Source organism: Temnothorax curvispinosus, unplaced genomic scaffold, assembly GCF_003070985.1.
Source record: "Temnothorax curvispinosus isolate PA1 unplaced genomic scaffold, ASM307098v1 QBEX01016800.1, whole genome shotgun sequence".
Lineage (NCBI taxonomy): Eukaryota > Metazoa > Arthropoda > Insecta > Hymenoptera > Formicidae > Temnothorax > Temnothorax curvispinosus.
Genome location: NW_020226580.1, coordinates 882,603 through 908,734, shown reverse-complemented (window position 1 = coordinate 908,734; position 26,132 = coordinate 882,603). Strand labels below are relative to the sequence as shown.

General features: G+C 39.5%; 2 protein-coding genes across 5 annotated transcripts in view; one reads left to right on the top strand and one right to left on the bottom strand.

Annotated features, from left to right (window-relative positions):
- The window catches only part of LOC112467009, a 324,735-nt gene that overhangs the window by 37,429 nt on the left and 261,174 nt on the right, over window positions 1-26,132 (bottom strand). For all 4 annotated transcript variants that reach the window (XR_003042205.1, XM_025035429.1, XM_025035430.1 and 1 more), the window contains exon 7: window positions 77-265. Coding sequence is in view for 3 of the 4 variants with exons in the window: in XM_025035429.1 (XP_024891197.1) it covers window positions 77-265 (189 nt within the window). In the remaining variant the exon portion in view is untranslated. The remainder of the gene's footprint in view (window positions 1-76; window positions 266-26,132) is intronic.
- Window positions 1-26,132, top strand: part of LOC112467013 — a 278,592-nt gene that overhangs the window by 101,144 nt on the left and 151,316 nt on the right. The gene's annotated exons all lie outside the window — the stretch shown is intronic.

Sequence of the window (26,132 nt, the reverse complement as noted above, 5' to 3'; positions counted from 1 at the left end):
TCCGTTTGATAAAATAATAAAACAATCAGAGACATTGTCCTATATTTATATAATCTTAATAGATATATCAACTTACTTGAGAGTCTTCCTCGGTAAAGATGGCGTCGAACGCGAACATCTTCGGCGCCGCCACAGTAGGCCGTCGATCTTCTGCCGATGAAGATTGCCCAGATGCTGGATCCACTAATGTAACTTGCTTCTTGCGCTTATCCGCGTTGAAGAAGCTACCTCCGTCTCCGGGTGATACCCTTAGCATAACTTTTACCTGAATAACATACAGAGTGCAATTAAATTTTATTTTTATTTTAAAATTAATGGTAGGATTTTAAATTGATTAAATTGTTAAATCTGAAACACATTATGCCAGCAAAATGATTCCGACTTATTTGATAATACATTATATAAATATTGCGTTTTCTTAAAAAATTATGTAGAAAAATATATTTTTTATTTTACTCTTCGTCGATATCTTATTTAAAATATGTAATAATATCCTGTTTTAGTAAAATTAATCGCATTATCTATTTAGTATTGCAAGCGTAAATATAACTCTTCAACCGTGAGTGCAGGACATTACTGTTAACGATAAACTTGTTAATTATTGTGAAATTGAATTAGTTTTGGATAGACAGCCAATTGGATAGAGCGGATAGACAGCAGATTACATTTGGTGACTAAAAATAAAGCTTTCCTCTCACTTAAGTGTTTGACGATTCCGCTTCAATAGGTTAATATTGCATAATAAATTAGCTCTGCTCTTGAATAATACGCTCATCAAAATTATCTGATAGACAGTTCCACGTTAAGTGAACGTCAGGTCTAAAATTACTTTGACCCACGTTATCCGATCGGTCATTGAACGAGCCACGATACTTACTAAATGCACACAGAATTATTCAAACAAAATTGCATTTAATAAAACAGTCACAGTTGCATCAACCTTCCGTGATGCCTCTGTCAATTATTTTATGTAAATGCCATGATTAATGCGGTAATTAGTGTAGAAATAACAATAGGATAATGTGTATAATATTTCATTATTATCCGCGCGAGATTATGCCAGTTATATAATATACAATTAAGTTATATAATATATATAATTATGTTTCATACGCACAAATTTAATTGAAATTTTTATATTGTGCTTTAAATTTTTTTTAATTATTATTATTATTATGAATATATGTGCGTGGATACACATACTCTTTGAATTTTTAATAGAAAGTTATAGTTTTTACCGCACGAATCTCAAAAGAATTAATTTATCATCGGTCAAAATGAGCGAACAGTTAACAATCATAGCTTAAAAATGCCGAACGCATGACATTCAATTACGATATTCGAGCCACAATGGACGTCGGGTAATGTAATAGCGGAGTAACGCGTGTATCCAAATATGCGAGAAGATATTTGCCGGCCACTCGTGAAATCGAATATTGCTCGCAAAATGTCGAACGAGCAGTTGAGCATTCTGGCAAACAAGTAGTTGCTGCTTTATTAAAAACCATAGGTATATGTTGACGATCTGCGACCCCATTTATCTGTAGCCTTCAGCATTTTCGGATTTTTCGGAAGTTCAGCATTGTTAATTTTTCAATGGCAATTCATATATTTTTTCTTGCATCTGAATTATTATACGATTTATTTGATTTTTTTTCAATAACTTAATTTTTTGAAATTTTATCTTTATTGATGCTAATATATTCATACTTTCAGAATTTAAAGTCACTAGTGTTTTACGTCACTATACAATGAATTAATTATATGAATTAATGAGTTAATTATACAATGAATAATTATATTATCGCGGTACAAAAATACTGTGGTAATTAATTATTTTATAAATTTACAGAACATACTTTTGGGAAATAATATTTTGTATTAATACTATTAAGCACAATATAAACTAGAAAAACAAAGATAAAAAAGAATAATTTAATCGGTATTAAGTTGTTCTTCCCGCGAACTCCTCAATTATTTTTATCTAAGATTTACACCATATTTTACGCTCGCGCGTGATTTAAGCGAACTCTAACGTCCCAACCGATAAGACGCGGCGCACGCGTTCGTCCGCGCGAAGTCACGGCGATGCATTATTAAAGCCGCATCCGGTCCCTGTGCACCCAGATCGATGTTGTCGGTACCGCGAGAGCGGTCCACGATTTGCTCGCGCCGGCTCGCTCGTCTGTCCGTCTGTCTGTCTGTCCAGGAAATTGGGTTTGGAGATTTCGTTCAGATTGCGGTGCACGTCCTATCTCTTGCATGCGGAAACTCCCCCGTCCCTTGCGACGGCACACAGGTACAAAAACAGATACCGCGCCTTTTTTGTTTCTGTCCCCCAACCGCCCGAACGCCAACCCCGCCGTCTCCTCGGCATCCTTGTCGCCTCTTGTGCGTCTCTCCGCCACGTAGATAATAGTTTCGCGAAAAGACCGGAGCGCTACTGATCGAGCGACCGGAAATAAAACGGCTCCCTCGACGGTCTTGTTGGAGGAACTTCTGCATGCATTGATCGCACGGGCCTCTTCAGTGCCCTTCACCCTTTCGCGATGAAGGGTGTCCTACTCGAAGGTGAGTCGACGACCTCTGTCCTATTCGTTCCCTGAGACCTGGCTATCTGCGAGGTGGTCCTACGTGCTTGCCCGCAGCTACCCGGTATTTCGTTACGAAGCTGATTTCGAGGGGGGATATCAATTCCGCTCGAACGGGCCCGGCCGGAGGAGGATCGGTCTCGGGTCCTCGAAGCTGGCGAAGGACACTTTGCACCAAACCAGCTCCGGTTCGCAACGCGTTACGGCCATTACGCGCAGCAATTTGCAGCGCGTGAAGTTCTGGATTAACAAGAAAATGGCGTTTAAATCCAAAGAAATAGTTTTGCAACAAATTACAAAATTCAAATGAATTCAAACGTTTGTGAGAAGACGTTGCATGTAAAATCTGTAAAACATTATGAATATTTTATTTAGATTCTTAATTGTTACGGAGATTTTTGAGATAATACCTTCCCACAAATAATATACGAAATTTTAACAATATATTTTTAATATTTTTATATGCAATGCCATTTTTTTGTAAATCTAGGAAAAAGGGCGGAGATACATTTTTTTTATCGTAACAATTTATTATGGAAATAAGTAATATCGGTTTTTTTGTCAAAGAATGTAGTTTTTGTGGTATGCACAATCAATTATCGAGCAGAATATAAAACTATCTCATATAACACATATTGCATGACAAAATTGAAAATAGCTATACTGAATTATTTTTCATTAATTCTATTATAAATTGATGTACAATGCAATGCATGGTTATCAAACTATTACTGCAACGCTTGGTTAATTTTAATTGCAATACGATTTCGATTTAATTGATATCCATTGTTCTTTTTTTTTACATTCTTTCTTTCTTGCTCGTAACATTGAAGGGAAATTTTAGGGATGCTTCCACGGAGAGAGCGACCTTCATCATGTTCGAGAGTCCCAATGTTTGATAGACTTCCACGTACCGCAATAAAGTGCCTGAAAATTACATTTCGAGACGGAGGCCTCTGGTAAGCCTGCCTCGTAACCGTCAAAGTTCGTCTAAGTACGTATACAGTCCTCGAAACGGAACGGCGGGGAAGGGGATTTTACCGCCACTCTACCCGAATTTATGCGTCCTCTCCACGGGCTATGAATTCAGGTTTACGCGCTGGTACGTTGGAATTAATTAGTTCGCGGTCCGGCCTGAAACATGTAACTGATTCGGACGAAAGCTCGGCGATAAACTGTGATCAACGCGCGAGTGATCATAGAGATCTCTCCAAGATTTATTAAGGACTTAATCCAACGAGTAACTTATTCATTGCGCTCAAGTGCTTTTACAAATTGGACATTAAATCCGTTTTGAAAATGTTCGCCGGTATCTCTCTATATTCTTTTGTGTAAATTTTTTAGTTACACACACATATACATTAATATTTTAAATTAATTGCATTCTTACAAGTAGGATTTAGTGTTCACATTTTTGTGATATGGACAAAATGCAAATTTACTCAATAAAATTATTTCATTAATCATTGCAAAAGTAATGGACTATTAAATAATATTGTTCATGCATGTGATGCATATACAGGCGCGCTCAGACGATGCCACCGGAAATGCTACCTGCGACGGAAGTAGCGCGTTATAATTCTTTAACGTTTGAACCGACGAGGCGCTTACGTTAGGTTACAACATACAAGTGTTTTATGATGGCACTCATCCTCGGAGGTATTATCTGCCAATTTACGATCATATGGCGCGGCATGTTCGGTGCTTATAAATGAGCGATATGTCGCGTAAAGTTCCACATAAATTCTCGTCTGACCCACGACCGGGTCATCGTCTGCACGATAAAATCAAGCGATGATTGATTCGCCTGTTGGCGATAAATAACGTAATGCGACGAACGATATAACGTGAAGCAGGACGCCGTTGTAAATCACTTCATAAATTGAGAATGACATTCAAAAGTGTGAAATTATATGCGCTTAAGAAATGGAAAGTTAACAATAAAAGAAGATATGTATCAGAGTAAAAATGAAGAGAATACAACTACGAAAACTTAGTATAATGTATTGTATGCGAAATTACGTACAGTAATATAGACTGTTTCAATTACAGAAAATTAATTAACGAAAAATTTAAATGAATGTTACACTGGACTTTAAACTCAATTGATATTTAATAAGATTATGACGATTTGTCGCTTTTGCTATAACACATATGTATATTCTGCATAAGGGAATATGTAATCTGCACGGTAATCCCAGTCGAGCCACATGCCAAGAGTTTATAGTTTTGGTTCGACATTCGCGCAAAGCGAAATTGCCATTTAGCCTAATACGAAGTTATACAAATACACATTTGAATATCAACGGTGCTATGTGCTGCTCCATGCCCGTCAAAAGTTCCGTAATGATCCCTAATAATAATTACTGAACATTGGAGAGCCAACAAAACTATGCCGGTAGCGGTTTAGTGCTACAGATAGGCAACTTGTAAGGTTTGATAGCAATCTAAGCTGTGCATTCTATACGTTGTATAGCCGCGTGTTGTATCCTATTATGTAAGATTAAATAAGTTGATGCAAAGTGCTGAGATTGATAATAACTTTATAACAAACTTCAGATCTCTTCTGTAACAATAACGATACTGCAGATAATTACAATAGATTGAAATATCTGTGGGGATATGACGCGTGGCTTCGTGGCTTTATGTCAAAAGCGACTCATATATGCCTCGGTTTATAAGGGGCTGATTAAAGAGTTTAAAAGTTTTGAATACAAAAATGTGAGATTGTAGTAGTATGATTGATTCTAATTCATTTTGAGCAATAATAAATTAATGTACATAGATTAAAATATTTGTTTCTATTATCACAGTAGCAAAAATATTTAAATGATCTAGCTATCAATGAAAGAGAATTTACAATAGTTGCTTTTATCTATCATGATTTGTTGTATTGCATCATTATTTTCAGTATAACTTGACATTTTGGCTTTGATACTGCGTGAACGAAATTGATCGAGAATTAGATTACGCTCTTCTTTCTCTGATAGCGCCCTAGGGATATTGGTTGTTATGAACGAGATCTGATTGGCGAATCGCAAAGCGCTTTCACGTGAGCCTGCGTCACGAGAGACGCGAATGACGGAAACTAATTGTTGAAACTGGAGTGTGTCTCAACTTCGGTTTCCAACAAGGCGCACTGCGGTGCTCCGCAGTCTGGCGTCGTGTGGCCTTCGTTTGTAAGAGACGAGAAGCGAAGACCCGAGGGGATTTAACTTCGACAACGAATATCATCAAAGGGCCCCGCGAGCCAGCGATTGCGCGCTCTTTAACCGAAGATTATTCGCCGAACGCGATTTATTTAAGTAATCATCATTCAAAGGGAGCAGTTATCAGCACAAACTCTTCGTTAAAACTATAGTAATCTTCTCGACAGTCGCCCCGGGGCAATCTCGACATTCGGCCTCTAACGCGCACTAACCGATCTCGCATGTAAACTGGTCGTATCTCTCGTAGACAGGAAAAGAAATGTGTCACGCAAACACACGTTAGATTAATTAATTAATTAAGTTTAGTATGCGGAAGAGGAAGTGGGAGAAATAAATATGTTTTATATTTATATATATTTTTATTATTATTAGAGAAAGCTTACGTCTCTATATTTTTCTCAGCCAATTTTATTAGTGTTATTGATATAACTGATGTGCAAATTTTATAAAGTTATTATAGAAATGGTATTGCGTTATGAAAGACAAACGGTATCTTTATAAAGTAAATAAATATTTTTTTTAAATACGCTGCTTATATACATCGCGATTATATACTGACATATAATCCGACGCATATTTATAGCTTGGTATCGCTAAAACCATCTAAATGTCCGGCCTCAGGGCAAATTACAAGGGGCTAAAGTTTCTGACTCGGCCGTTAAGGAATTTACACCGTGAAGACCTCCGGGCGATTCGAACAAAATTTACGTCATGAAATGGGTCAGAGGTATTTCACCCCTCGCAAAAGGGTGTACTACCGACAAATTTGATTTTCGCGAGACGTGGCGAATGCAATCCCATCAGCGTCGAATTTTCCCCGACGATGAAACATCTACGGGATGACACGAGTATAATCCCGTGCCCTGGCGATCAGAAGTCAATTCGGGAGAAAATTTTTATATTTCTCGAGTTGATCTTCCTCGAACGTTAATAACATGAAAGAAATTATTTATTAACGTCGTAATATAATCAACAGATGAATTTTAGATATGCGTTTCTACGTTAATTTAAAATGACTTTTCTTGTATAATCTTTCTGTTTCACCATATAATTTTTCACGTGTTTACCGCAAACAAGATTTTACAAAGCTTGTAAATTCAATCTTGAGAAATTATTTATCAACCAAGCTGCATTAGCATCAGAATACAATTTACTTTCCACGAACTAATCTATGCGCACTTTTACAATGTTAAAAGCTTACATGTTTCCTGCCTTATAGCCTAAGAACTCTATTTCTTTGCTAGTCCCCTTCGCCAGTGTGCGCCTCGGTATACACCTTATCTCGGTCGGGCAAAATTTCGCGATTCAGTATGCAGGCACCGCGACGTGGCACACGACAAGAGCGTACCTGTACACAGGGTAACGCAATACTTCCGTGGTCGTCTCGCTAACAAAGCCGCGGGTGAACAGAGTAAAGTGCACGGGAAGGGAAGACGGTAGTGCGGCGGTGGCGGCGGTGCGACGGTGGCGGCGGCGACGACGGTAGAGGGTTGGTTAAGCGGACTGGCTCGCTGGCTGGCTGGCTTGTGCAAAGGGGTCCTGCGTCAGTTAGGGTTGTCAGTCAAGTAGCGATAGCGGGTATAGCAGAAGCGTGCCGCACGCTACTTTAGCCCGGACCGAACGTCGCGCTCGCGGTGTACGCTGGTACAACGGTGTGACGTTGTAATGGCTGGATAATGGCGGCTGTACATGTACGTACGCTTAATATCGCGGCGTCAAGCGACGTGAAAAGGAACAATTTGAAATGCTCGGCTTGACTCACAGCTTGCCCAGTTACTTATAATATCTACCTCACTTATTCTTGTTGATCGTCGCGTCCGGCCCTTTTCTATCCGGTTGCTCGACTTACATTTCTAATATTTTCCGGTTGTTGATACCGCGGTAAAGATAAACACTCGCGAATTTACGATAATTGATGGAATTATCGAACGTCGCCTTCATTTGTTAGAAAGGTACAAAATTTTTACAGCAAAATAATTTTACAGCAGTTGACGAGGAAAGGTTGTAGTTTTCGAACGATCGCAAAATATATGGCGCAAATATATAAAATAAATGGCGAAGAGAGCGTTTCTTCGAGCTAGAAAGTATCGCGTTTTAAACTCTAAGATGCTAAGTGCCTAGATTATAGCAGTCGGGCCGTAAGGAACATAGCTTGACGTACCGTAAAGTATGACAGTCATAAATTTCCTCGAGCCACCAACTTCCACCAGTTTCTGCCTTCTTCTTTTCCCTTCCCGCCTTCCTTCTTCCCGGGCAAATCAGAAACACTTGATACATTCCACAACTTACGAGGGCGGATACGCGCAAATCCGCTTTAACTTTTATCGCGATAATCCAATGTTCTCGTGTACACATCGATATCAAATGTAAATGTATGTGGATGTGGAAATGCGTATGTGTATTTGGAGTGAAATGGTGGATTGGTGAAACGGCGAAAGTAATAAGATGCGCAAAAAATGTCAAAATTTATTAATTCTAAGCATAACACCTTCTTATTTTCCATTTATTTCATATTATTATATTTTCTTCAGCAATATGCAAGTATGATATTTACGTATTGATTTTTCAAATGAGGTAGATCTGACCTAATAAGCAGAAAGCCTCACTTTAAATTATACAGCTTTATAAATTAATAATGTTGCTAATTTTCTCTTGCATGAAACTGTCGAATGCCGCTTAAGAAGGCCATTTTAGAAGGCGACACTCGTCGCGTGCCTCGTTTTCTACTTGTCGCGATAAAATAGATTCGATCACATGTGTTTCTATATTTTCACAGAGTGCAACATCATACTAGGTATAGATTGTAATTAGCGTGCGGGCTATTAACACGAGCGTATTGCACGTGATGTTAGGCATTTATATTGCTCGTACAATTCAGTGCATAAACGCGAAGAGGAAAGAAGAACGACTGTATTACTTATCGTATTATCAGGCATTGATCTTTTCGTCCCGTACCGTTCATTTATTATTTTTTCCTCCCTTCGGCAATTTCGTCTCTCGTTACTCGTCGGAACGAGCCCCTCCTCTTGCAGGAGAAAAATCGCTCTTATGTCAGACAGGAAGTGGCAGGCGGGTGGAGGGCAACGAAAGAGAAAGAAATTGGTTTCCAAAGGTAAACTAATTTCAGGCCACTTCGTTTCGACGAGAAGTCAGTCTTCGTCAGCCTTGTCCTCTGCCTCTCCTCTATATCGAATATTCTCGTTTCTTCGTCCATCATCCGTTTTCTTGTGTCTAACCCCGCTGACCCAATTACCGTCCCACAAAAAGACTAGTAACGACCGACGTTTGCATCATCGTACAGGGCCAAAAAGGACCAAGAATCACGCTGTACACGATCCTTCGCAATCTTGAATGCAAATGAGACTTGGTACTAGCGGATCCTTTGAAGGATCTCAACATCTTTTGAACGATAGCGGTCGGTGGGGGATCCATTAGACACCACTCACTCGGTCTTCTGTGAAATTTTAGACGTTGATCTTAGGATAATCAAAATAGGCGTATCGAGATACGATAAAATAAAACATTTTATACCTTATTTTTAAAATGTACTTCCTAATTATCACTAATACTTTACTAAATAAAACATAGAAATTCTCGATAGATTTTCAAGCGAGAAAGAAACATATCCTATGTAATAATTAAAACGTATCGTAATTAATTACTTCTAAATTAATATTTATCTGTAATCTATTATTAAAAAAGCAACAAATGTCTAATTATATTGTATTAGGGAACTTACATAACACGACTTAAATGTCTTCTTCTAATACCATTTGCCTTGGTAATAATCGCTAATAATAATCACAGTGTCTAATAGCGTGCCGTGAGTATACCATTTCGTCGTCACTATACTGCACGTCAGGCAATTCCTCCGTACGTAATCCCTGGTAATTTCGACGAGGAGCATAGCAGTCGGGGAGACGTCTCGACGTTTGGATATACCGTCGAGCCGCAGAAACCGAACGTACGTATGTAGCGGGGAATGTAAATTGCTCGCTTCTGCCTAAAGCCGCGGTGTAATAAATCTCGACGACGAAGACACGACGATTGCCGTCTATCGGGCAGGGATAACGTATCGAAATCACGCGTACGAGGGTTAAGAAACGTCTGAATTTGAATGCTCGCTTCCGACGAATATATCCAGTCGCGCTTGCGAGGCGAAAAAGTGCTGCTCTTTGCTCCTCGCGTTTCTTGATCAAATAATTAAAACACTCAATTTGCACTTTAATATTTAACAAGAATTAATTAAGAAATAAATAAGCATGTAAAATTCATTGGAAAGTGAAAAATTTTGTGCTTAGCTAACATGCAGTTGAATGCAAGACTGCAATCGTGTATTACTGTATTTTATCAGACGAATTACTGTTATCGATATTAAGTACAGTGCGACATAAATAGGCCATGACATCCAGCAATGTGCGATTGTATCTCGCTCGCGTAATTATAATAAAATGTACATTCCTATTTTTCCGAGCGGGTGAGTTTCTTTTCTCTCGGCCAGAGCGGCGGATTAATGTACGATTCGCGTGACGACAAGTCGTTTACACGCGTGCGTAATTATCGCTCTGCCCCGACGATATCGTGTGTTTTCCGCGGTGATATCTCGCGAAACACCGAAAAAAGTGAATAATCAAGCCGGCCGGACAAATTTTCGTGAGCGACAATGGCCGGTTTGTTTCCCGATTAAAGGAACGATTATCCAGCCGCCGCGATTTGCTGGAAAATTATAAGCAACGGCGTCGCAGGCGTCGTGCAATAAACATTAAAAAAAGAGGGAAGGGTAATTCTCTCAGGGAATCAATGACATCAGCGTGACGACCAGCCGTAAAGTGCAGCGCGCAATTATAGTCGTCGCGAGTTAAATCGCACGTGTTTCCGCGGCACGCGTTCTCCCACACACACCGTACGGTCTGACAGCCGATGTAATAAAAGCCTGAGATAAAGGCCGAACTTTACCCGCGCTCGTAATTTTCGGTTTCCATATCCGAAGAACGGTCTGCGTGACGAGCAGTCGTAACGAAGGGAACGTTGACGTCGCGGATACTTTTCGGCGAAGGCAAAGGGTTCTGCCAATGTGGGTGCGGCCAGGAATTATGCTCCGTATCGAAAACTCATTTTTCCCTGTGCCCGTTTCTGCCAAGCGAACGTATTCGTTTCCTAAAACTAGCTCCGACTGATTGTTAGAATTACTCTAGCAGTCGATTCATTGTTTCCGTTGACGTTAAAGAGGCTTCTTCTCACATTTACGTAAAAATAATAGATCTACAGTGGCTATATGAACTTACGTTGAGCAAAATTACATCTGCTAAAAATTCATTTTCGAGAAGTCACAGTTAAAAGAAAGAATAAATGGAAGCAATTGGTTTTATTTTATATTAAAATATTAAAAGAGAATATATATATTTGAAAAATTAAGAGAAAATTAACAAATTTAAACTTTGCGTCCAGCAATTCACCGAATAATTAGAAATTATACATTTTTTAAATTTTCATGGCTTTCTCTCTTGGTGCATATAACACTCAGATCTAAAATGCAACGCGGTTCAGATTTTGGGATTATACCCTTTTATTGAATATGCATCTCACGCGATTTTATAATGCTTCAATATCATTACGTGTAATTTCATTACTCCGCGAATGCCGGCTGCTCCACTAAATCGAGTTGCAAGAATAGAATAGGAATACCTGTCTGAAATACTAATAAACTTTTCGTTCTTTATAATATAATTATCGTATTTTCTGTAACCGGTATGCCCGCCAAAAGAGAAAATATAGATTGTAAGCGATGAAGTTAATGCTTTCCTACGGCGGCCGACGCTTCTGGCCTCGATAACTTCAGCATTTTCTTTCTTCTTCCTTGCACGCGCGTGAGAAAATTGATAATACATCGATGCTCTTTTGCTCCTTTGTATTTTTCTCCTTTAATCTGATCCAAGCTCGCTTTAATATTTGTTGTGTTCTTTAACAAATAAAACATTACTTGCATTACCTTGCATTATAGTAAATATGTATTAGAGATAAAATATAACTTATACATTTATCATTAAATATAATTATCTCGAAATTGCATGTTGGTAATTCAGATTTTTGTCACACGTCACTTCCATAATTTGCTCAGCACAATTCCAGCACTATTTGTTCAGTATTATGTTTATTTCATTGTATGGTTATAATATTTTTTTATATTGATTTAGCATGTGCACAAGATATAAAAACTGAAATGAGTTAATTTTTGAAGTTAATTCGAACTCATGATTAAGAAAAGCGAAGCCTCTCTTCATTTTTGCAAATCTGTTCCCTCTACTTCGTAATGTCGAATAATTGAAGAATAACAGCGCTTTCACTGTGCGGCCGACCGGTGCGGCGGAGAGACGAAAAGGCAAATAAAACTGCGAAATTATTTTTCACTATAGAGCTCACACTTTAACTGCGAGGATCGATGCAGCGAGAAAAAAAATTACTTCAGCCCTCCGGTACTACGCGTTACGCTTAGCATATTCATGCCCAGGCTATCCGGAGTTTTCCGGTGTCTGACCACCATCACGCGCCTCTACATATTCATAAATGAATCACGATGCATGGAGGCTGCTTCCGGTCCACCCGAATCGAACCCACTCGTTATTATAAGGAACACGAATGATAATCTTTAATCGTCGCGGAGTGAGATTTCGCGGGTATAAATTTTTTTAAACCTTAATCATAATTGTTACGTCATTATTTGACTTCAGAATTTTATGAGAATATTAAAGTAATATTTGACTCGCGGAAATATTAATTCGAATTCTTATTGGTAATCAATTACAAACTGTCATTTGAAACTATAAAAATTAACACAGTTTGGGATAAATCAAACGTAACGTGAAATATCTTTTGTCTCTGCTATCTTTGGTTTTCTTTTCTTTTGGAATTTTATTTCAGCATTGATATATATGTACAGTGACAGTATAGAACGAGAAAAGGGCACGATTTCGAGAGACGAGGCGGCGCGCGGCGGGATGAGTCGAGAATCGTACGGCCGTAAGTGATACGTGCTCGTGTATGGTCAGACGGTCGAGGCTGCGACGCGGTGTAGCGCGGTGCGACGTGTGGCCCCCTATCGCGCATGTAATATGCACGTATCAATACGGACCTTGTCAAATATATCATTCCGCTCGATATACCCGAACGCGCTTTCGTGCGGCCGCCTCTCCCGCTGCGAACTTTATTCAATTTCCCGTTTTCCATCGGTATGTCGGCGGCGTGCGCGGCATAAACAAGCGCGCCGATGCAAAAAGGCGTCCGCTCCGCGTACGTATCGAATTACTATGACCCGGAAGAAACGGCAGCAACAGCTAGCGGGCAGGGCAGGTTCAGAGCCCACTCTGTCCGACCCTTGGCTGTGCCCGCACCTGGAGCTTTCAACAGGTACGTCGACGCTCGCTCGTGTGTGCGTCATGTTCGATAGTCCGACGTGGCGCGTAAACAATTACTCGACGGTCTGAACGAGAAGCGAGAAATAGAAGGCGAATTATATTGCGGGTCGATATACAGATACATACGTATTTCACGCTCGTCGAAGAATTATGAGATTAGAAATTCATGAAAAGTTCACACAAATTTTATTGCAAATTTATCGTTTAAATATATTATTTAGAAATCTAACTTAGAAAAAGAGAGTGATTATTGAACCCACAAAGACGGATTCAATTTTACTCTAATTATAATTTAAAGATTCTTTATTCATCATCAAATAATAAAATAACAATTATGATTAAGGTTTATAAAAATAAATATTGAAACTATCTTAATACTTTTTGTATCTTAAAACTTTTTATTTTCACAGAAAACCATAAGCAATAAACAGAGTACCGAACTACTAAAATAAGCACCATGTAAAGACTAGTAAGAATCATTGCATTTTATCGATTAATCGTGATCGTGTTACACAATGTTTTCACATCATTATATTCCTGTTCTTGCCTCTTCCCTGCAGGTTTCACGCGAATTTAATCGTCTGGAAAAGAGGGCGAATACGATAAAATGGCTTTATCACGGTGCGGTATACCGAATTCATAATTCATCAGCCTTATAGAATCGTATTTACCGCGTTCGCCATAAGATTCCCGCAAGAATCGCGGCAATAACGGACTTCGTTATAGATCGTTTCACCTCCTGGTGGCCTGCATCTCGTCCACTGAATGATCCGCTCCATCTCTTGTCTCCCCCTCCGTAATTCGACCCTTGGGATCATAATCGATAAAGTGCATTCAAATGCCATTGTACTTTGAGTGCAGGGTGACTTATGGTGGTAGAGCGTAAAAGCGTTTAATGTCGAGCATAAACTCGGCGAACTTTAGCCCACATCGTACCTAGTGGCGCTCGTAAATCGTGCTCTGCCACTTTCATCGGGTAGGACACATACATATATATATACATATTGTATATATATACATATTGTATATATAACCCGCCTTTCTTTTTCTGCCTTAACATCGCTGGGAAATCCTGTTCGCTCGCACTGCGATTTTACGGTCGCCTCGAGATTGATTCTCGAGCACATGGCGAACGATAAAAAATGAAAATTGCCTCGTATTTTCCGGCTCATGAATCATGCTCGAACTGACAGTCACGTAATTGTCTCGTTCTGCCGGGAGAATGGGGCTTGGAGGGAAAATTCTTGTATCGGCGACTGCATTTATTCGTCCGATGCGAAGAACTGGCTTAGGTCGTTTTGGATTTCAATTTAATATCGGGGATATATACCTAACTTGTCATGTGATTCATGCTTTAAAATAACTTTGGCGGTAATTTTTTTAAATTATGCTCGCTCTAATTACCTCACCAGCATTTCTTTTCATTTCAAAATTTGAGGGAAGGTTAGTCGAAATTTTGAATGCAACGCGAGAAAGAATAACTCGTTTTGGATTGTGTTCCATTAAACGGACTTTTTATTGGTACGCCGCGAAAATTAGTTTGCAGTCGCTATATCCAGTCTCGGTCGAATGTAAGCTCGCCGCGAATTTTGCGATGCTTTTCCGCGTGACGCGCGTATATTATGGTCAGCGCCGCGTTATAATTTTATAAAAAAAAGCAATCGGCCGCGGTTCGTTCCGAGGATAATACATATATCGTCATAAACGCACGGCATGGCGCGGCGCGGCGCGGTTCGTTTGGATTTAAAATTCATTCGTTTGGATTATGCATCAGAGCCTACTCGCGCGTATTCAAAAATTGATTTAATCGTCCGGCAGCGAACAAAAATGCCATACCAGTTTTCCGGAAATTCAGTATTGGCAGTTTGAAATCACGTTCGAAAGAGCAATATTGCATTTGCCTGCTCAATTTTGTCTCGGGACGAATCTTGCGTCATATAACCCTGCATCTTGTTGTCGCGACGTGTTCAATGTTCTCCGCCATTGTGTCGGTAATGACTTAATTACGATTCGATTACACGATGATTCACTCGATTTGTCGCGAGCGGATGCTGCGCAGCGAATCGGGAATTAATCCGCGTTATAGCGGTAATGATGCTCGAGATGCTTGCGAAACAGGCGACGAGCATCGCGGCGAAACGAAAATACTTCACGAATCTGCCATGATATTATAATTGAACACGAGAAAGTTTTCGCAGCTTTTCGCTGTAAATCGCTTCAAGTTGAATATGAACGAAATATTTAGTCGTAAGCTTTACTTCTCAAGCATTGTCGGAATAATATTTGCTTCTAATGAAATACTGAAAGATGGAATCGCAAGTACTTTACTTCTTATCTTTCCCATTTTTCTTTGTTTCTGCAGACGTAACAGATTATACGGGGAAACATCAACTCGGGAAAAATATTTTCTGTGATCTCAATATTATTTCTCATTCCATCAGAATTACATTTTTCATTTGTTAAATCATTCATGGCTCGGCTCGTCGAGTTATTTCGTCGTTGTAACATCGAACCGCGGTAATCCGTCGGTTAGAGATCTCTCCCATACGTGCATATAATTCGATTACGCGCGCAGTTAAACGAACGATATAATTACTCGCGGAAAAAAGCAGGAAGGTTTTCCCGAGTTGAGTTTCCATCGTTCCGAGTCTCAGCATTCCATCGTTGATATATATATATATATATATATATATATATTTTATATATATATGATATATATATATATATATATTTTATGTTTAATTAATAGCGCCGTGCGAGTCGACGATAATTGGTAACAAAGTAATGCGCTCGCGTGTTATACGTGCGGTTATACGCGCCACAAAGCCACGCGACGCGACGCCACGTGATCGACGACTCGTCGAACAAGAAACGGATTACGGTTGATTCTGTATAGTAACGAGATCTGAACCGCGGCTTTGAGATGAGCGCGGAATGTACAATTTCGATAAGTTTATTGTTCTTTGACGTAGCGCGTTTCTCTTCTTTCCGTTTTTCATTGCAACGTAACTCGCGCAATCATTTTCAAGATTTAGAATATTTAACTTCCGATTGCTATATAATAAAATAAAAAATTTCATGTCGCGATGTGATTGTTTTACAAAGTATTTTACGTTTAATAAGTTTCACAAAATATGCTGAAGCGTTTTTGTTTTTGCAATGTATTAATTTTTTTTAAACTGTACAGAAAAATCTGTTTTCACGGAGATGTCTGCATTGCTCGTTCGAGGCATACAGATGCAATTCGCAAACATATAATTCAAATAATTTTATAAGTAAATAATTTTCTCGAGTAGATTTTTTAAACGCTGCAGTCGGATGAAAAACCAATATCCCAATTTTGCCACGTTCATCTTATATATATCACCATGGCACGCAATTCGCACCGACGGTCGTAAACTGCGGCAAGCGTTTTACTCGAGAGAATTGCGCGAGGGAGTTCTTAAAACGAATTCATACCATCCGCTAGGAAGTAGTATTCATCCCCGTTGCTTTTCCAACCCTTGCCGACTCGTAGTGGATGTCGGCTCGAATTTTCGCGGAGGCTGAACACACACGACGCGGAAGGCCCGGTAAGGATGAATGTTTTCGGGAGGAACAGGTCTCCGGGGCCTCGCGCCGCCACGCACGCAACGCGAACACGTATACGGACTGCGACGATTAATATTAATTCACGGAGAAGGAGGCAACATTAATATCAATGCGGAGTGTTGCTAGCGCGAAGGTGCTGCTGGGCGTAGAAAATCCCACGGAGCGGATCTGTGGGAAACGGCAAGTTCCGCGCGTAGACTTGATGAAGTCGGAAATGGTAATTTAGGAGTCCCGTTGTTGCCAACAATGCTGCCAACAATTTCGCGCTTCCGAACTTCCGGGAAGACCCGCGAAATGCGAGAAGTCGCAGCTAGCATTCGCTGCGAGCTCATTTTGTTAAATGTTAAATGTTAATTTTTATAATAATTTATACCTAGAATTAACAAAGTGATAATTCGAAATAATTATTGGCGTTTATTTATTATGATTATTGCCGTGACATATTGTCAGATATTGAAGTTTGTATTTAATCGTATTGAATGTGTGTGATGCTGAAAGATAATGCCATTTGAATTATTACTCTTTGTTAAGCGGCATATTTGAATAAGCAAATCAGGAACGCAGGGTGCAGTCTACCGAGTCTCTACGGGACGATCCTCAATCCGTAATCCGCCTTTCTTCAGCGTCTGTTATCAGTTCCTGTAGACTTGCCAGCGCAGCCACCGAGGTTCTTGCTTTCGCGTGGGGAACCTTAGCTGGCTGCGAGACTGTTTTGTTTTCATTAGCTTGGGCTGTTTACTCGCGTGACAAACTCAAGACGGAGCCCGATACGTCTTCGAATATAAGAAGTGCATTTGCTCAAGTTTCAAAGCAGAAGCGGCTACGGGAAATCTGGAAGCTCTGTAAAAAATCGATCGGAGCAAATCGTGATGTAATCATGTTATGTTAGGAAGACTTGTATATGCGTGACTTTGATTCAATCTCGATTATCGTTTGATCTAAGATCAACTTGAAAAACTATACATTTATTCATAAGACTTATCGGTTATCTCACCAATCTTTGACGATTATGATAATTTAATCATCCTATTTTCTTTTTAGATTCAATAATATTACAAGAAAAATTATTAAACAACTATTTTTGTATCTTGAGTTCCAGTTAAAATTAAGCCAACTTAAAATTCAAATAACAACATTGGGATTGACATCCTATCATGCTTAAAATTTAAATTAAAAATATTTGAAAAGAGATAACTGATATCTAATATTATCGGTCAAGAATAAATGTGTGAATATAAAAATATATTATTAAGGTATTCCCCGAATCATTGTTTGATACCTCGTTTATAGTATAGACATTTGCCCGATGTAGATTTTGTAAATAGATATCAGAAGACCAAGTTAACCTGACTAAGTTAAGTCATTACTCCTAATAGAATACTGTTTTCAACCCTTTCGTGACCAGGGCGCGCAGGGATATGCCGCGATATTAATAATACTTAGGCGCCAGACTCGCGTTATTAAATCAACCGGGCCATATTGCCCACTTTGAGGAAATCTCTCTCTCTCTCTCTCTCTCTCCCCTTCCTCTCCCTCTCCCTTCCCCGAAATGCATTTCAAGATGTCACCTTGGAGACAGGAACTCGACCGCGCGCCGCAATAAATAATTCACGATGCATCTTTCAGGACGTCTGACTTATGACGGATGCTTCCACTTTGCACGAGCTGCGAGCTCATAGGTGTATCTCGATGTACGATGTCGAGCAACTTTATACCATTTTTTTATAACGTAACAGTGCATACAGTGTGATGTGATGTGTGTGTGATTCAATTAATAAAATAAGTCCGAAAAAATAAATTATTTAAATTGATTGCTTTTTTGAATGCTATTTACGAAGTTGTATATATGTATACATTTCATAGTATATATATATATTGTTTTGACATGCGTTAGAGACGGTAAAAATTTCCTTCTTTTTTACATGATTTTATATTTTAATATAACTTTATAATGAAAAATAAATAATTATACACCATGATGAAAAGTAACAAGAATCACATATTATGTTATCTTTTTTATGGTGTATTTATCGCTGACAGATTAAATCAGACTAAAACAGACTCGCGAAATTAAAATAAAATGCTTATTCAATACTCTCACGCTCTTATTGCAAAGCTAAACTACTCGAGGCAACGTACAACACGTTTCGGGATGCTCTTTGACAAGTTTGTCTGGAATGGTACAACCGTCACCATCGAACTGTCAAGACAGGTAAGAGGACTCTTTTTGCTCCTCGTCTCCCTTCGTTGCGCGACCGGCGCTGCACTTCACTACTAGAAAAGTAGAAAGGAATGTCTCTCGCTCGTGGGAGGGTCTGAATCTTTAAAGAAGGCGCAGTTAGTAACCAGAGAAGTACAAATGGCTAGCGCCTTCGCCCATCGATTATTCACGCGGGGTCACGTTAAATATGTACGCTTCCATGGGGATCGAGCAGCCGAACGGGATGGGGATGCTGGGGGATAGCTTCCGCGATGGCAGGGCGGTAGCGGGGAAGAAGCGAGTTTCACAGTCGACTGTCTCTCGCAATGCGCCTTGACGCCTCTTCTCCGGCCCCTTTTTGTCTTGCTAAAAACGAGGGGGCGATTTCCTCCATTTATGTGCTTGGGGAACCGGCGAATTAAAGAACCGCGACCTTGACTTCGCTGACCTACATTGGGGTCGATGCACATGACGGGGTGCATAATTTCCGCGTGATCGCGCGATTAGGCGCGATAAATCGCAAAGACGGTCTTTACATATCGGTCATGTGAACATGATTGGTTAATCGAAGTCACAAATTTTGCATTTTTTTAATATTCAGGAGAGATATTAAGTATCCCGATAGTCGAATAAATTAAACTCAGCGAAAATAAAATTTACTTGAAAAAAGTTTACAAATGTAAACGATAATTTTATTTTATTTAGTTGTGAAACTACTTCAATAGATATTACATAAGATATATATACATAAGATATTACATTTAGTGCTTAACCATTTAATCGATAATACATCAGATTCAAATTAGTCGAAGAATCTGTAGGAACAATGTCGCGGTGTCTATAACGTCCTTTTCCCAGGACAGATTATTACAGATTGTTTTATTGTGTTACAGAACACGTTTGCCGCTAAGTTTACGGCGATCATTATCTGCGTTAATTCTGCCAAATAAACGTGCCCGAGGTGTACGAGTTGCCGGTTGCCGCGCGTAATCCGTGCCGAGGCGAGCGAGTCGTTAAATCCGTCTTAGGCATCTGCGACAATCGGCTGTGCGTTTATGCTCCCTCCTCGGCGACACGCTTCGCACGGATAGCCCTAATGCGCGTTAGGCGAAGTCGGGAAGATTTGTGAGCCGCGCGGAGGGTGTGTGTCTAAAGCTTCGCGGGTGGAAAGCGTCGGCACTAAAATCGCACGCGCGTCTTGAGGGTGGATTTCAGTTCGGGGAATGGTTTCGCGCACTTTGTCAGGATCTATTATTAAGGACCCACGTGTGAAATTGTGCGTGTATTGCAGTTTCACGTGAGAATTGTAAAATTACTGTTTTACAATATATTTTGTGACAAAAGAGAAAATATAATGATTTTTTTTTAAGGCTATTAATAATATCATCGAGCATTCGCGTTCCAAATTGTCATGTTAATCATGCGTAATATAAGAATTATCGAAACATCTGAGTTAACATAAATAGACATGATTGATTTATTAAATGGTTTTAAAGTTTGCTGTATTGAGATACTAACTGATACAATTTGCCAAAGATATCCTATTTTAGAATTCGTTTGTTTTCGAGGGACACGAAATGTCTCCAACTAATTAAGTTTAAGAGTGCGATTTTGAGAGAGCAACACCTTCGCCGGCGTATTTCATGAGGCCTCCGGATTTTGGACTTAAGCTACCGTACGATTCACGCGTAAATCCACCTTCCCTCCCTATCGCTCTCTCCTTCGCTGCGCGTAAGCGCAGAAGACTTGAACGCTTATATCAGCTTCCAGTCGTAACGCAGGGCGGAAAGAAGACGGAAGAGGGGAGGAGATAGAAGAGTCGAGATTTGCAGCTCCTCCATCTGGGAATTATACACGAGGGTAGATCCCTTTGGGCAGATAGTCGCGACAAATTTCAAGAAAAATATGTCCCTCCCTCTCCTCCTCTTCGCTGTCACGTCCATTCTAGACAGCGTCCTTGTTCTTTCAACCCCGGCGCTACCAGAATCCGGCCTCGCGGCCGCGCCATATACTGGGATGAACGTTGATGAGAAAAATATCTAAACGTAGATCAACCGCGGCCAACTGTCTCGTTAAACTGCCAAAGTGTTCCGGACATAGACATTATACGAGGCATCCGAGGGGGCCGAAACCCCGAAGTATCCCCTTTGCGACAAGATGAAGATGAGGAAAAAAATATGAAAAGCGTCGCGAGAATGTCAGATGGAATAGGAGGATTTAAAGATAATTTTGCAAGTCGTACCGAATTATGTACATGTGCAAAATAATCTGCGCGTTTCAATTTTAATATAATAAAATAATATATATATATATATATATATATATATATATATATGTATACATTTGATACATAAAATATAGATACACAAAAAATTCATCCTATATTATTACAATAAAACAATGAATAAGTTCGTATAATGAACAAGTACATAAAAAATAATGGCATATTTCTTATTATAATCTTTATCTACAATCTGAACTTATATAGAAATCTAAACTTGTTATAATGTTTACAATAACGTAGCCCAAGAAAAATCTATTTAATCAAAATTTAATATTGGTCGACATTGTCATAAGCGGTCTTGTGAGATGCTCGTTAAAGAGAAAGCAACCGAGGATCAGTATTGTAATGACACGCATGGATTCAACGGTCACAAGTGTAGGTCGCGTAGGAGGAAGTTAATAAGTATCTCGTGCAATCATAACTCTTAATAAGCGAGGCAAACAACGCTCTTAATGACGCTTCGTCGAGTCGTAACTCGGCGGAGTGCACTTTCGTGTTCCGGACGGATAGTCAGTCCAGCGTACATATGAGCGTCTCGGGATACAATCAACTCGTTCCGAGGACACGTCGCGGCCCGTCCTACCCTTCGTCGAAACCTCCGTTCATAGAGGAGACAGAGAAACGCGCGGAATAATCTCCGCGTTTCGTCGCCTCGACAGAGGTGATTTCATCGGCGAGCTGCCGGCAGGTGGGATTTATCATCGACCGTTAAAACGCTATTCCGCCCTGTGTGTTGCAACAACTGTACGACAGCTTGTCAGATCATGACGACAACGGCAAAATTACCGTGAAAGAAAGAAACTTACGACATGGTTGTAAATGTTAGGCGTAAAACACGTAATTGTGTTTGGGAGAGCGAAGACTTGGAAACTGTATGATTTCTTGTATACGAGCGATGTTTGGAGAAATATATAATGTAACATACAATTATATATATGTAAAGAAATGCATCATGTCCGCGAAACACGATGAGACAACCGTAACATACACTTTTTATGCACAATTGTGTACATCCCAACAAATGAATATTATAACATCAAATAATAGAATATCTTCGCATATCATATAGTATGCATATATATACAATTACGTAAATCGATAACAATTATTATCTAATTTTACTATATGTCGATTATGAGACAGCACAATTGTTCGATATTTACAATATCGTTTAGCACTCAGAAATAATGATTACTATATATATAGAAATACTAACGTTGCTATTAAAATGCACAAATTCTAACATTCGTCTCCGCGGTATAACAAGTCGCGAATTGAAACGGGAAAAATTTAGTACGTCCTGCATTATTTCTCTCTTACTTTTTCCTATAATCTCAACGCCGCCGCCGGCGTCGGCTTCTTTCGACCGGGCTATACTGTGAGTACGCGTTATTTCGCCATTTGTTTTTCCAAATTGCGTTCTGAATAATTCATTACGCTGGCAAGTATGAATTTGTATTAAAAGTCTTTCCTTCGCAAGTAATTTCAGTCACGCTCCTCGTTGACGATGCATACCTATGCGGCTAAACAGAGCATGAGAAGAAAAAACTCTTTAAATCGTGTCTTCAACTTATCGACGTTCTGGAGTAATGTGACATTTAGTTAACGACATATTTATAACATGCCAATCTATAGCGAAGTAATGTTATTCGAAGTGACCGCAATAACGGAAAACCTTAATACTGCATGAGAAACGTCAATTTATTTGGACAAAAGATTGATCCGTTATAAACACTGCAAAATCAATAAACAGTTTCGCTGAAAATGGTACCGATATAAGCAACTCTCTATTAATATTAAAATAGAATGTCAGGGATATGAGTGACATACTACCTTTTTGACTCATAAAATAATTATCTTGTGTTCACCATGTTTCAGTCTCGAATTTTATGTTATGATATACGCTCTATTATACACTGTTATAAATTTCTATGATGGATACGCTTAAAAATAGCGGAAAGGTATCAAAAATCAAATAGCGAAAAATCAATTTGAGGGATATTGCCGTTTTTGCTAGATCGACCCCTCACGAAATTTTGTCGGACACGTGACCAGTTGATGCGACATCGTCGCCCGGTGGAAGTATCGCCCTTCCGCGCTGTGAATAGCGGTACTCCTTATTACGCCTGGCAGGAGAGCACTGTACATCATCCGTCGACACTTATTGACCCCCGAAGGCTCCCGAATTGAAAAGTAGACGCGCGTCCGCACCTTCGTTCCATTTATTACTCGGCCTCTCCGTCGGCTGCGTAGACGCGTGGTGCGTCGCGGCGTTGGCGCGCGTCAGGGGCTGCAGAAGTCCATGGCACCTCATTCCCGCTCGTTTCGGGCGAGTAAAAGGGGGATGAAAAAATGCTGGAAATTTTGGCAACGCGCACTCGCGCCGCCTATCCCTTCGCCCTCCAGACTACACTTAATAAAAGGGGCTTGATCCTCGAGTGGCCTCCGAAAAAAAAATTTCAGCCCCCCCCCCACACACATATACATATACATGCATAGATACGCATACACACATTCTTGTAGCGCTCTCTCGCAATCCGCCATGCGGACAAATTGCATTACGCGGCGCGGGGGTACCATCCTGTATCCGTGTCTCCCGCTGGCGTACGGACACGTGTAGTACATCGGATTATCTGGCGATGACGCTCGCCGTATTTCACTCGTTATCGATCTCGACGCGTCTTAATTTACACCTCGTAAAATCTGCCGACCATTCTGCCTGGATTTCGATTCGTTTACTCGTCGCGAATCAGATAATTTCCCTGCCGTAAAGAAATATATTCTGCTTGATCCAAACTAAATCAGTAACAAAACGTTGTTACATTATGTTTTCTCTATTCTATGTGTATATAAAGATGGATCAATTGTACAAAATTTTCAAACAATGCGAAAAAGACTTTGTGATGAATTGATGATATTTAAAAATTGCAGAGATCATACATAAAAAAATATCATATATTAATACTATTGTTAATAATGTCATTACTGCATATCGTAGAAATATGTATTTTAATGTCGAAACTTTATTAAATAATTTATTTATAAACAAGATATTCAGATAAAAAAAATATAGACAGGAATGTGCATAATCTTTCTATCTCTTAGTTTCTTGCAAACTTGTCTTTGACAAAAATTAAGTTTGACTCGTTTATCATTTGTAGCAAATAATGTGTGCACACATGTGAGATATGTCCGTCATAACAAAATACTCAACCATATAGGTGCTGCTTAAACCTCCGAAAGTATCGTAAACTCTCCGTACTTGGGTGAACGAAGCAAGTATACGCATTTTCAGTCCGAAAGTAGATGATAATTTCACTTCGCCGACTGAGTTGAGTATCGGTGACATCAAAATCCGCGAGAGAACGACGCAGTTTTAAGGCCAGTAAAAAACTTTCCGCGTAAGTCGCCACATTCGCGCCTCTTTATGACCAAGCTTCGAATTCAATTTTCTCTTGCCTTGATTACATTAACTTTCTCTGTTAAACCTCTGGAGTATATTTCCAAGCGCTATTCTGATTGCATGTCTGAATTTACAACGAATTATTGCACGCAAAGTCCTTATTTTATATACCTATTGAAAAAATATGTTTTATGATTTACATACATTACTTTTAGAGATGAAGAGATGACAGATTTTAAATAACACGAAAATTAAATTAAATTAACTGTGGCAGTAAGAGCTGCAATATGATACATCATCAATTATATGTAAGTAGCAGTTCCTTTGACAGCAATTGCTATCACTACCGGGAGTATACACGTGCCAGACGGTTCTTAACAGCATTCGAGAATCCATCGAGACTCTTCAAGGACCACCATCACGTACATTTTAGAGTTGTATAGCGTCGAAAGGCAGGAAGTTGCGAGTAGTATGGGACGGCGGCGTTTATCAAAAATGCATGAGGCCATTCGTTTACGCGACTACGATGTTGACGACGATGACGACGAGGCGTGCTGAAGCGTCTCCATGTGTTGCCTGCGTCTTGGGCCGTCGCTAACATGTAGTGAGGAAAAAAATGCGAAGAGACCGCACATGGTGGGGGCAGTCAGGGAGAGGGGAGAATGTACTCGAATTTCCGTGATGTGATGTCTGGTTCAACAATACGACGCCTGGTCTAAACGGCTGTTCATTCAATAGCTTCGCTGGGCCAGACCCGATAAACCGACCTGTCCTGTCCTCCGACTATCTCGCTCGTAAACTCACCCTCTTTGTCCACTCAGGTGGACTCCCCCGTCCTCTTCTTACCCCGCTGTATCCCTTCTTTCGTGCTAGGCGATTTTACTGAAAAGTCGCGGGCGTCTTGCGTCTTTGAATGCCTTCTCTTGGATTCTAAGAGTTGGTCATACGTGGTGAACAGAAGAAAGGAGGGATATCGTTTTCCTATTCCTTTTATTACGTTCTTTATACAAATTACGAATTTGGATGCGTATTTATGCGCCGGAAATACAAGGAGGGTTAGTAAAAGAGCGTTTCTTATCATTCGATGGAATAATAAATTCCGAGCAGCAAATATGGAAGAGCATCGAGTTCTTCACGAAAAGATTTTATAACTGACATAGGATAGGCTTTTCCTTGTTAGTAATATCGCGAACTAGGATATATTTTTAAATTGTATTTTAAAAATATGTATATATTATATATTCTTAAAAATAAAATTTTAAAAGACAGGAGAGAAGGGGAGAAAAGGGAGGGAGAGAGTATGTGTATGTTGGAAGGTATTCTTTAATTTTTGAGTTTATTTTAAGAAAACTTTAATTTTAAATTGAATTATAATAAAATTTTTTAATATTAACGAAAAATATTGAAAATATCGATTCCAATTTATATATAACTTTATCATC